A 13,756-nucleotide genomic window follows, 5' to 3' on the forward strand; every position below is an offset into this window, starting at 1 on the left:
CATTCATCAAATGCTTCCCAGTATATTGGACTTTTTTTTTCTTGTCCTGTGTGGTTCACAGCAGACTCTTGTAGTCCTATCATGATCTTCCTGACACAAATCAAGCGGTATGATGTTATTCAACATCTTCCCCTGCTCAGCAAGTGTCGGAGGATGTCTTCCTATTTGCTGTAGTGACTTCATTAAATGCAGAAATCATTCTCAGAGATGGATTACCAATTCTCCTCTGGAAGAGCTTCAGTCTAATTATAGGTCAGCCTTACTCCAAGAAATTAAAGATTAGGATCACTTATGACTTTAGGATATGCCAGTTCTCATGGGCAAGGGTAAGTGGAGTTTGCTTCCAAGAAATCTTAAACACTTGTATAATTGATCATAAGTCTTTACAAATTGACTTAAGGATGAGCAATAAAACCTGCAGAACTGGGGATTCTTAGAACCATGAGCAAAATGCTTGTGTTGTGAATCTGATTTCATGGATGAAGTAGGAGATTGTGTGATTTAATGGTAGTATTCAAAAGGAGGATTTCATGAACTGCTCAATTAGCCGGGCTCTCCATACTTTGAAACTAGGCAATAACTTTACATGCTTCTCTTCTGAACAGCTTTGCATTTTGAAGATGCCCATCATTAAATGCCATGGCTTTTTTTTTTTTTTTACACCTTTTCACATTTTTAGAATTGGAACCAGGGAAGACTAATATGTAAGTTGATGGATCTCAATAACCACTATGTACACAGAGAAAGAATTGTCAATGGCAAAAAAAGTTAAATACCTAAAGCTGACATAACACATTTTATTGTACAAGTAAACATGTGCATCAAGACTGAATATTTTAATTACAAGATTTTCTAAACAGGCTTCTACAGTTTGGATTAATGCAAAATATGTTCTGCAGTTTATTAGGTTAATATCTTTCATAATGAGTGATTCAGTAACTCCACCACAAAGCTGTTACCATGGGGGAAGGAAATTCCATGTAATGATGATAAAACTGCCTTGAAAGTCAATGGTTGACTCTTGTCCTGAAAAGCCACAATCTAGCATGATTACCCTTAAATTATCACTTTAGGAATGCATGGAAGATATTTATTTGACCACTTAAGCAGGTCTAGTTTTTCATGGAAAATTAAAATAGCAGCAGGCTGTAGCATTTGAACAACAGTGTCATTCTGTTGAACAGTGTCTGATTGACCCATTATGAATCATTACCAATTGAGCTGAGGATCACCTGTAATCTGTTAGGTTGTGGATCTACAGGACCAGGCCAGGCTACAGTTGATTTACATGACAGCCTTTGTACTAAACAGAAGGCAAGCTATCACAGTACACAGGATTCTTTGTATGAAGGCTACACTTTGTTAAACAATGTACACCTTTTATCCATCCAGTCTATTTTACAGGAATACAATGTGCACACTAACTTCTTATAGGGGTGCAAGAGAAATCAAAGTTCTAGAGCAGTGGTACCAATCCTGGGTGCAGTAGACTGTGGTCTCTTGGTTCCTGCTCAAGTCACACTCTTGTCAGCTTCATTAATTTTTCTACAATATAGGGCATATTATAAAATTTGGCTTCTGCTCTCAAGACTGAATTTATAATTACCAACCCTGTATCAGTTTGACATTTAAGACTTAGTCTGGCATTACCTATTGTCATTCCCTATGTTTGGTTCATTATAGTTATAATTTACCACCTGTTTAGGAAGAAAAAGCAAGCAAGTGCAGTATCTTTAAAAATACAGGATTTAAGTGCAGGGTAAACCAGAACTCTAAACAAGCAAATTAGGGAAAAAGCTTCATAAACAGTGCTATAGTAGAGCTCAGTTTGAACAAAAACCAGACTGAGAATCTCTAAATTTATTTTTAAATCTCAAGAAGAGCAGTTCTTATTCCTGGTCTTGATAGAACAGTTGTCTGGCTTTCATTCCAACTGGGCTATTAATCACCTCTGGTAATTGATGCATATAACTGATAAACTTGCTTGATTAGACAGTAAGCTGTCCTTAGAGTCAAAAATGCCACATAGTACATTACTTCCAACTACATACAGTAGTGTCAACTAACTTGCTATTTAAATTTGCCATCTTGCAAAAATGTCCTTAACTTATCACTTATGATGATTGGTATGATAATTCTCTACCAAGCATCCATGTTTTTTACTTAGACACTTATTTCAGTTAACAGGTGAAGTAGGGAAGTTCTGAAACTCCAGCATGGGTATCAGGTTCATATCACTTAAAAACCCCATAAAGTGCAGAAGCAGAAATAGTTACAATCATTCCAAAAGTAAAGACCACAATTTTCCCATAACCAAGACTGACAAACACTGTGATTGACTTAACTATGTAAAGCTATGACAAGACTCTAGACTTTTTACTCTTGTTCTTCTGTCAAGCAGTTTTCTAAAAGGACAGCCTCCATCCCAATCAAAAATCAGCTTAATCAAAACTGTCATTTCTTGTAGAGATTTTGCCTAACACCAGTTTCAATTAAAACCCTCTTAGTCACTTGCTGGGCAAAAGTCTGCTGGACTAATATTCAGGAAAGCAATTTGGCCCTGACTAGGTTTTCCATCAGCACCATTTAAACAGATTTATCTGCAGACAACATTTTTAAACAAAATTGGGTTTCATTTCACTAATAGCTGGTGGAGTAATGTTCCATAATGTTATGCAGTTATAAAGCCTACACAAACAGACTTGAGACTTCAGTATCCTGTTCAATGAAGACTTAATTGACTTCTCAAATGACGTGCTCTGCTACTCAGAAGATTTTGAAGAATATTTTATTTATCAACTTCAGAAACTTTTCTTTCACAGAAGTAAAACACCAACAACTGGTATCCCCTATTTTTACATCTTAAGGGCTTTTCTATCTTGCTCATCAGTGCAGAAAACCAATGCTTTCTAACATGCACCTGGGTTAAAGACCGATACAGGCTATGGAATTGTTTATTCTATTTTAGAATAGCAGCTTGTGTGACTGCAGCCAATACAAAGCTTAATGACACTTTTGTACACAAGGTTTTTCAATTTTAAAATACACAGAAAGAAAAGAAAATAAAAATCTACAAAGAAACTCATAAAAATCAAGCACAGATACAAATACAGACAGAAACCTAAAATTGCGGTAATGAACATTTGTTTCTTTTTAAAGGATTTCTCTCCCCTTCTCAAATCTCTGTGACAAAGTTCTGAGTTTGAGGCAAAACATCTGCATTTATGGTTAGTTTATATTAACTCTGTAAATACTATGACAAAATGTAAGTTACACATAGAGCAGAAAGAAATGACCTTAGATCCAATCTGGATTGTTCACAGGAAAACATGGCAAATCCAACCCAGAAAAAATCTGAAACCACACCCTTCTGTGCAACTTAGTTTTCTCATGTGTTTACTGATGGGCACACTGTACCCCTGGGCCATGATGCCCACTTTCTTCATCAGAGCTGTCGTTGTAAGCTTCACGCCTGTGCCCTCCTGCTGATCCATGTTTCACATCATAATCCTGAAGATCAACTTCTTCTATTTCTCCACAAACACTGGGGGCTTCAGCTCTAGCAGGGAGTAAATCCTCCAGTTCCTAAAAGAATATAAAAAAAATGACCTACTGTAATGTTTTACAAAAAGCCTCAAATTTGAGCTTAACACACGAAGAACACATTCATATTCATCATTTTGTATTTCTGAACAGAAATAATCAGAAGCTTACGTATCCATTTTAATACACATTCCCTTTAAACATATTGAAAAATTACAAGTTATTTGGAAAAGTTTACCGTCATTTTTTCTGGACTGATCCAGTTGTTGTCAGGAAACTGCACATCAAATTTAATATACAGATCACCCTTCTCAAAAGGGTTACGGTACTGTGGCATGCCTTCACCTCGCACCACACGGATTGAGCCTAAAAAAAAAAATCAATACAGAAGTTTAGAAAAACTTTAGTGCATAAGCACATTTAAACACAAGCAAAAAATATACTATGTTACAATTTAAAGTGAAGTATCTTGAAATTATACATTAAGACTAAAACTGAAGTTGACAAGCAGGCTACTCAAATATATACCTGGCTCAATAACTTTTCCAGCAGGGTATTTGACGACAATCTGCCTTCCATCTAAGTGTTTCAATGTGAACTGGAATCCACAAAGTGCTTCAACAAGGCCAATCTTATGGGTCATGTGCAAGTCATTGCCTTCTCTCCTAAATATCTGAAGAAAGAAAAAACATTTTAGTAATGATTCCTAAAATATTTAAAGTTTAGGTACCTATGTTTTTTTCTGAAGTGTCAGGAAATACATTTAATAAGGTGATTAATTTTATACACTATTAATCACAGCATCATACAATACCTGTAGACACTACACAATTGATCACACTTGAAGTCAATACAAAATGCCAAAAACGTGCTTTTAAAGAGTTATTTAAAGAACACTGTGACAAGTATTTGCAAAGGGTGTGCTGAAACCTGCCACATTTTAAAAAAATGCAGTAATGGAGTGCATCTAGGCCAAACATGTGAAATAGTTACTGGATTACATCTAAAAGTGTATTAACGCATAATGCTGCTCTAGCGATAGAGGCTGTCTATTTCCAAGGGGATTTCATGCAAAAAGGGGGCAGATGGCCTTATAATTACAAATCTAAATGGGAAGAATCAAACAGCACTATTGTGATTGAGCTTAGTTAGCCTTTTGAAATGGAAAAATTAAAAAACAGTGGATTTGAAATTTAACACTTTAATACAAAGACTGCACAGTTACTTGATAATGCCTGAAGTACAAAAATAGTGGAAAGCTTATAAGCTTATAACTAAAGACTGAACTTTATATTTGATAATATCTGGATTAACCAATGATGCTAATTAGACTGTACTAAAATATAAACCAACAAACTATAATTAGCACAAAAAACCGACCTTTGGGTAAGCCTGTAACAATGGCCTTTCGTATAAATATTTTCTTACCATTACAACTATAATTCCTAAAATTTAATTTCACAAAATTCATATGTAGGGCACTTGAAATCACAATTCTCAAACTCAACTTATATCTCACTTTATTTGATGTACGCATTCCAAACTATTGAACTAATCCATCAGCCTTACGTCATGCTCCTTCTCCTGTAGTATAAGGACAATGTCTCCAGGTTCCACACCAGGTGCCTGGTCAGCTTCTCCACCGAAAGTAATCTTCTGTCCATGTTTCATGCCTTTGTCTACATGAACTTCCAGGATTTTTACTTCCTTGACGACTTTCTTACCCTCACATTTTTTACAGCGATCCTTTTCATTAATAACCTCACCTGAACAAAAAAATAGGATGTAAAAATGCTTTTAGACATTTAAAAATAATACAGGATTCACAAATGTGTAAACATAAATACATTTCAGTATACCATCTTTAGGATCACAACAAAGTCTGGGTTAGAGAATGTTGTCTTTTCCATATGTGGTTATAATTCTGTCAAACAAAACTTACCTTCTCCATTACAATCAGAACAAACTGACTGCATCTGTTGGACCATGCCTGGAGCTAACTGTCTGATCATGACACGCATACCACGGCCCCTGCAAGCCACACACTTCTGGACAGCTCCCGTTTTTCCACCCTGGCTGTATGAAAAAACAAGACGGACAATTGTAGAGTTCTTTTAAATGACTTCTCTACAACCTACAACAGTTTCCTTCATTTCCAGCAATTTCCTTAAGTCCGAAACCTAAGAGGTACACAACTATGTTAAATAGATTAAGGGTTAGGAAAGTTGCTAACAGCGTGAAAATTAGTGCACTGATAAACTCGTTCAGAAGAATTTCTCAACATATACAACAAACCCATTTAATGTTTTTAAGTCAGCCCTGCTTTAGTTAATGTGTAAATGCATGATCCAATTTACTCATGTCCAAAAATTCACCTATTAAACGCTCACATCTTATATAAGAAGCCACAGATGGAAGAAAAAATGCAGCAAATTTTGTTGCACTTACCCGTTGCAGGCACTACAAAGAACATTCTTGCTTAGTTGTAATTTTGTCGTCTTCCCATTGTAGAGATCTTCCAAGGAAACTCTTGAAAACGGAAGCAAAAAAATAATTTTGCCACTAGAAAAATGCTTAAGAGCATGGTTCTACAGAATGACATCTTGTGGCAACAAACATCTTTTGACTAACATGCAGGATTATTTTTTCATTAAGAGAGTGTATCAACCATCTTAGAATATTGGGGTGCCCATCAGTGAAAAATACAAGCTACAGGTTCTCATTCTGGAGGAAGCACAGAACCTTTTCATGAAATTTCTATATCATCTCTTAACAAAGAGGAACATAGAAGTTAAACAAAAGGTGGAGCATTAAAATCGCTCTTTGTAATTATAAAAGGCACCAACTTACTTGAGTGGATGAACCATATCTTCACCTCTTCGTCTTCCATTTCGGTTCCTGCTTTGACCACCCATAAACCCAAAGAGACCACCTCCAAAAATGTGAGAGAAGATGTCATCCATTCCACCACCTCCTCCACCACCTTCCCGCAGCCCCTGTTCTCCATATCTGTCATACAGTTCTCTCTTCTCTGGGTTGGACAGTACTTCATAGGCAAAGCTTATTTCTTTAAACTGCATAAAAGAAAAGCATGGACGGGCTGTCAGAATAACAGGTCACTGCACAATGCTTGCTAACATTAAAAATAAGCAGTCGAATACCCTAAGGTCTTATGAAGCCTTATTTATATTTCTCCACAAAATGACAGGTATTATAAAGATTTTTTAAAATTCATTAGTAATATTACAAATTCAAAACTTGCCCCGACTTTCTCTTAACTTTTTGTAACTATGACAAACTAACCTAAAACCACCAATATAAGTGTTAATATGTGGCCAGTTACGCTCACTTTGCTTTCAACTCAATGCGATTGTCTGAAATTTGTAGGATCATACCACCAACAAGAAAGTCTTGATAATGCCTATATTCAAGATGCATTTAAAATCTACAACACAGGACCACTCCATATTAGAAGACATTAGCCATTATCATGATTACAATCTGAGATCTGTGGGATGAAGGAGGCAATTGGTGCAACTTGATGTTAATAAAAAACAAGCACCCCCAAAAGAACTGCTGGTACCAACGAAAAGCCATTTAAAAATGAAAAATATTATACGTCTTAAAGACCTTATACACAAAAAGTTGACTTAGTACAGCTTTGCAACACCCTGTTAACGTTCTTTAGATTTTACAAAATCATACTTTTAGGGAAGTTCCAAATAGTTTCCATCAAGCAGTTCGCATGTAAAAACTCTTCTCCTTACCTTATCTCCAGCATTTGGATTCTTATCAGGATGGTATTCTTTTGCTAACTTGCGGTATGCCTAAAGGAAGAATATAATAAACAATTTTAGTTTGCGAGCCACTATACTTGGATTAAACCACACAAATCTAATAAACGTGGGCTGATATGCTCAGATAAACATAAGCAATAATGTTAACCCTGTGACAAAACACAAATAATATGCTATGTTTTCACGGGAGTTAGTCTTACTGTACTCATGACATTGTCTGAGATAACACTGCAAATATTTTTATACATCTGCAAACAGATGTTCCAAAAATAAAACATTGTCAGTATGCTTGGTTAGATCATACTGCATATATTGCTTAAGGCCTTTAAAGCACAAAAGGTATTCTTGACTGGTACAGACCCCTTATCTACAACATGAATAACAAAATCCATTTCCCAAGGGTTTTAGGCGTTTTCAGCATTTTTCTACATCTGAAGAAATACCAACTTAATCTAATTACTTGCTCAATTAGACATTTAAGACTTTCCAACCTACTGAGCAACCAAGAGATCAGGGAAATCAAAGTTGGTAAGACTACTGTCACTGAATACCGGAAACCAGAAATACACAATATACATTGTCTTAAGTAAAATTCAAAAACTAATTCAACTGACACGACTTTAGCTCAATGTACTCACTAGGGACCAACTGATCTGATTTCATAGCTAGAAATAAGATTAAGTATTCACATATGAATTAACAAAAGAAAGTACATTAAGAATTTAAACTTGAATTACTGAATTCGTTTCTTAAAAACCCAGAATCAAATGTACTGATATATCGATAATGTTTCAGTCATCTAATAGCTACCTTAAGCCTCGAGGTTTATAGATGCTTCTGGAAGTTATGCTAATTGCCACCAGCTGTTAAAGAACACAATGAGCACAGAACCACTAAATACCACATCATGGAGAAATTAATAATTTTCTTAAGATCCAACTTAAGTGATTTACCTTAACTTTATAAAAATATCTAGAAGAGACCACACTTTTAACTTGTCTCCATCAAGAATTTATGGTTGGTCAGGAAGAAGATAGTTATACCTGAAAGTGTGTTCAGAAAATTGGTTTGGTGACCTTGTTTGTTAATTCACAGCCAAAGGTAACAATTGTGTATCATTCAAAAAACCCTCAACGATGACCAGGACAAAACTCCTTTAAAGCTTGACCCCCTTAATCTGGAGTCTGTGGCAGAATTCCATGGCATCATAAACACTTGCCAAATGGCAACCTCCCAAATCAAACGGTGCTAAACAATGCGATTCCATGGAAACAGATCTCAGATAATCATAATACAGTGACATGATTAATACAAAAATAATTTCATGTTGATAAGGAATGGCATCCCCTTCATCATCAAGAACAGAATTACATTCAGTGTCAATGCAGTTTTGCATCCTCTTGTAGCATAGTAGTGTCCTAGGTAGAGCTGGTAGAGTGATTCCCAAGGTATTCCAAACACAAATTGGTGCCTAGAAGATTAAGCTTGGCTGCAAGTGGATTTTACAATAGCCTGTGTCATGTTAAAATAAAGCACAAAGCTCTACAATGTTCTGCTAGAGACTGATGACAAGTTGTGGCACCAACTGAAGAAAGCAGAGTTAAAATACAGACTATGCAAAATACTACAGTAGTCAAATATCCCTGGAAAGGTTATGAATACAGAGGCTACCATATTTTAAAAAGAAAATAAGGACCAATAGGTACAATATAAACCCTCACTCAAAGTACTGCGATCTTCAACCAATGTCAAATGCAACTTTGTAAAACTAAAGTAAAATCTAGACAGCTCAGAATATAGCCAGCAGTTGTATCACCCTGCAACTCACAATTGACAATCCACTGTAGCCAAGCAGGTGTGATGCTGGCCAGTACCTGGATGCGAGACCTTCCAGGAAAGCGAAGGTTCCTACTGGAAGAGATGTTAGCGGGGCCACTAGGGAGCACTCATCCTGCAGTGTGAGGATCCTAATGCCACAGTTTAGGGATGGGTACACTATATTGTAAAACTGTCCTGACCTTTGGATGAGAAGTAAAACCGAGGTAATTAAAAATCACATTTCTCAAAAAGAGTAGGGGTGTTGACTGTGGTGTCCTTGCCAAATAATACCCCCAGCCTTTACCAATCATAGCCTCCCTATGATAATCCCCATCTATGAATTGGCCTCATTACTCTGCTCTCTTCCCTAATGATAACTGATGTGTGGTGAGCATAGTGGCGCACTCTGGCTGCCATTGCATCATCCAGGTGGGGGCTACACTTTGGTGATGGTGGAGGGGAGTCCCCATTACCTGTAAAGTGCTTGCGTGAAAAGTTCTGAAAAATTCTATAAGGATCCACCTGGATAATTTGCACATTCCTACAACTTCCCCCTTCGTGGGATTCACAGGAAGTAAAACCAGAATACAAAGGTAGCCTTCCATGGGCAGGAGAACACCACTTCGAAAAATGGGGTAGAATTTAAACGACTGTTTCACAGCTCTTAAAACGACGTAATTTTAACCGGCTTTTTTTCCTGGAGTTTGATTTGTGATTTCTCACGCCCTTCGTATAGAAATAAGCGGCTCTCTGAATATTTGTGGCCCAAACACGTATATAAAAGAGAGATAAGCAGACGGCCGCACGATATCAACCGAATATTTTCATGTCAAAATCGCAATAAAAACAACGAAAACGATTTTAATCACCAACTTACAGCGGCTTACCAGCCATTAACGAGTTTTATAAATGTAAAAAAAAGAGTCCAGCATTTGTTTACGTCTACTTAAAAATGATTCCCCTCCTCCGAGAAGACCTGTCGTTCTCAGCAGTTTTGGTTCAACAGTTTTACCTAAAATGAAAACCAACCTTAAAAAAAAAAAATCGAGCCTCGTTTCGATTAACTTATTGTGACCACCTTTCCTCTTCAAAGGCAACAACCTTACACGGAATTCAAATAAAGCGATGTGAAACCACAACTCACTGAAAGGTAACGCCGGGTTGAATGACAAAGCAGTGTTGCACATAAATAAAGAAGATGATCACAAAATAGCCCGGCAGTGAGTTTGTTTCTTTTTTCAGTTGGGCCCGGTAGTGTCTTACAATGGATATGGATAATGCTGCTAGGCCACATTTATCAACCCCCTGCTTCCTTCTTCCTAAAGACTTCCCCGCAGTTTGCGACGCTAAGGTAACCGACACCAGCGAACACACTTAATGCTCCCGTTCCCTTGTACCTTTTTCAGCTCGTTTTCAGAAGCACTGGGGGGCACCCCGAGGATGTCGTAGAGTTTAGTATCAACGGCGTTCGCCATGATGGAGCACAGAGAAGGACCTTCTGCAGGGGAAGCGGAGGAGAGAAAGAGGAGCCGGCCGGAAACGTCACGCGCAACGAGTCAACTTTAACCTACCGGCTCCTGCGTCACTTGTGTGCCGTTGTCTCACGTGATCGATGACGGAGCCTGGAGAGGCACAGAAGTGCAGGACGAGGTGGGAGCTGGGCATTGCTTCGGTCCTTAGAAATTCATGTTCATGGCATACTGGAGGTGGAAGCGCTTGCTAATCGTGTGAATAAAAACAGCGCAAGATACACGCTGTTTTTTTCCAGCGTATTCCTTGTCTTTAAAAGGTCGCTGTATTTGGCGTGATATATTTTTATGATTTTCTGACATAAAATAGATGTTTAAAAATATTGATTATTTTCATTGTAAACAAAGCAACGCAGCACGTAAATCCCAACGGGGTACTATGTATTATTTCCATGCGTACAGTTTTGATCTTTAAAGAGGTCTAACGTTTTGAATAGTGAAATATAATTGACTATAAAACACAAAAGCTCCTTTTACTGTTGTTGCTCTAGAATTGGAATGTGGTGGAATATATCTCCATGCTTGTAGATACGTATGCCCCAGGAAAATACTCTGGCACTGACTCAGGACTGTGTATTTAGTCTAAATGTTATATAAAAACGACTGAGAATGTTACACAATCCTTTCCCTCTTGCTCAACATAGTGATCATGACTAAAGAGCATGAATTGAAATGATGTGCACCTTTTACAAAGACTTGGAGCAAGAAACACTTTTCCACAAAGGAACAAACTAAATTCATATTGTGGATGTTGAGTCTCTGAGAACATGAAGAAAATTGTGATGGATTTCTGAGGTCATTAAACTTCTACAGCCTGATGAACGAGATGACTTAAATGGTGTTCTGCTCTCATCTGTAACGTTTATAATGTTCATATTTTAAGGATCGTGCCAATTAGTCCAAATGAAAAGTGGTTTTGTTGCCTGTAATAAATTAACAATTAGCAGGCTCTGCCTCATTTAGTCATAAAGACTAAAATGATCATCAATATAAAATGTTCTTAGTACTCTCCAAGCTGGTCAGTGATTATAGATAGTACAATGTGGGCAAGCAGTATTTAATTTGTCTTACCCATTGGTAAAATGTCTCACATTTAAACATCTATTGACTTAAAAATAAATTGTTGGTTTTACTAGTTATTTTCACATTTTAGGCAGGATAAGTACAAAACTGTGATCATTTTCCAGGAACTTTAACTTTGTTCTAATGCTATCCTTATTTTCATTATTTGATTGAATTTCCACTTGAGAAATTAGTTTAACTGTACAGTACATACACCTGTCAAACTGTGAAATATTGTAGTTATAAATCCACCTGCACATCTAAAGAAAGCATAAATCCACTCTTGAAAGTAAATCTAGGATAAATACTCAGTATAATGTAAAACAATATTTTATATTAAGTTTACTAAGCTGTGCCTACACACTGATTTAATAGTCAAAGTATATAACCCTGCAGATGTGAAAAGTGTATAAGCAAACACATTATCAGTACTGGTAAATTACATTAGAAGTGCAATTCTGGAAGCACTACTTCAAGCGAAATGAGAACCTGTTTGATTTACTGAGAAATGGTTTAAATGACTGACAAAGTCCTGATTCTGTCAATGTTTTTTTTTAAAGCAATTTACATTAGGGGACAAATCATATTAGAATCTCACTGAAACGAATGTTGACAAAAGAGCTTTTTGTATACACAGATATAAACATACACAGGTGTATGTGTATAATGAAATGGCTTATTTCTGAATGTATTGTTGATTTGGAAGAAATCATTCTTTACCTTTCCATAATATTAAGATACAATTTTTTTCTTTCTTTCATAATGCTGTTTGTGACACAAAAGACAAACTAAGTACTCCAAACTTTAAACTTTGATGTAGTCAAAGTTGACTTAAAGTAACAGATCCCATCACAGCTGAAAGTAATTGTACTAAAAGGTGACAGTAAATGATTCAGTTTGCTGCAGCTTAATGTGATCTCTTAATATAGAAATAAGTTAAAACAATTTATGCTAATTAAGGAATAAGTCACTAGTCAGTGCATGCCTCGTTAGATTAAGCAAGAAAATAAAATTCAATAATAAGTTGCACTTATATTAGAGTGTTTGTGTACAGAGAGACAGGATTTCTAGAACAATAAAATATTTTTTCAGTAGTGCTATGTCAATTTTAAGATTTTTTTAGCTTGTAAGACAATTTCTATCATACCCTTCTTAATGTTACATTCATTAATGTTACATGCACCAGTTACTGAATTTGAGAGTACTGTACCAGTTTATTTACATTCCCTATCCTTATTGTGTACAGTATCAGTTACATTTTAATTAGCAGTTTTTGAAAAAATAAATTAGCTTCTGTCTTTCCCATGAGGTTTGACTGTGATATATATTTTGAGCACCAAGAGAAACATGTCACTGTTTTTAGCAAAAATAAAGTACAGGGATTTGGACTACTGATCGGGAAAACCACAGAAACCAATATGCCCATCAATTACATTTTCTACAGTCAGTTTGTTAGAGGAATGGACTCCTCCAGAAAAATAGTCAGCGCACTTTTGCTTGCAACTTATACTTATTACTTAAAGAGCAGAGTAAAATGTTTGATGTACTGTAATAAAAAGTGAAAGTGCAGGTTCCATTCATTAGGTGTCAAGCATTACAGCTGAAAGCTCACTTAAATAATCTGTAATCTCAAAGGATTCATTCATAATTAAAGTTAGAGATTAAATTAGAACTCCTTAAAAAGGTATGCTTTTTAATAAACCCCTCTGAAAACTAGAAAATACATTCACACTCAGCAGTATTTTTGTAGGGCTTTTATCCAGTATTACATCGAGCCTGTTCTGTCAAGCTTTGGGCTGAGTGGTTCATTCTGTTGCTCAGTTTAGTAGCCTAATCATGCAGTGCATCGTGAGTTCTTGAAGGTTAAACAGGAAGGCACACTTTTTCTATCAGCACAGCTCCAGATGTACAATAAAAACAAGTGATAAGGGAATGATGTATTGTTGCTCTCCTGGCCTAGGATCAATAGATTTTGTTGAGATAATGTTTATAGGAAAAAAGCTACAT

The 13,756-nt window shown here is 36.3% G+C and overlaps 1 protein-coding gene across 1 annotated transcript; it reads right to left on the reverse strand.

Moving 5' to 3' along the window:
- Positions 1-2,771: 2,771 nt before the first annotated feature.
- On the reverse strand, positions 2,772-10,712 carry dnaja2a (DnaJ heat shock protein family (Hsp40) member A2a). The gene is made up of 9 exons (XM_006641370.3): positions 10,556-10,712; positions 7,311-7,370; positions 6,394-6,617; positions 5,992-6,072; positions 5,486-5,619; positions 5,113-5,309; positions 4,072-4,216; positions 3,782-3,909; positions 2,772-3,585 (listed from the first exon to the last, which is right to left on the reverse strand). The coding sequence occupies exons 1-9, from the start codon at positions 10,631-10,633 to the stop codon at positions 3,397-3,399; spliced, it is 1,236 nt and encodes a 411-aa protein (XP_006641433.1). The 5' UTR covers positions 10,634-10,712; the 3' UTR covers positions 2,772-3,396.
- Between the last annotated feature and the right edge of the window lie 3,044 nt (positions 10,713-13,756).

Source organism: Lepisosteus oculatus, chromosome 20 (genome assembly GCF_040954835.1).
Source record: "Lepisosteus oculatus isolate fLepOcu1 chromosome 20, fLepOcu1.hap2, whole genome shotgun sequence".
Lineage (NCBI taxonomy): Eukaryota > Metazoa > Chordata > Actinopteri > Semionotiformes > Lepisosteidae > Lepisosteus > Lepisosteus oculatus.

Bases quoted from the DNA above. Each gene is read 5' to 3' on its own strand.
- dnaja2a (XM_006641370.3), bottom strand. From the start codon at position 10,633: ATGGCGAACGCCGTTGATACTAAACTCTACGACATCCTCGGGGTGCCC. The intron at 5,310-5,485 runs GTAAGTTTTGTT...TTTTTTGTTCAG, and splicing joins TTCTGATTGTAATGGAGAAG to GTGAGGTTATTAATGAAAAG. The intron at 4,217-5,112 runs GTAAGGCTGATG...TTCTTTCTTCAG, and splicing joins TACAGGAGAAGGAGCATGAC to ATATTTAGGAGAGAAGGCAA.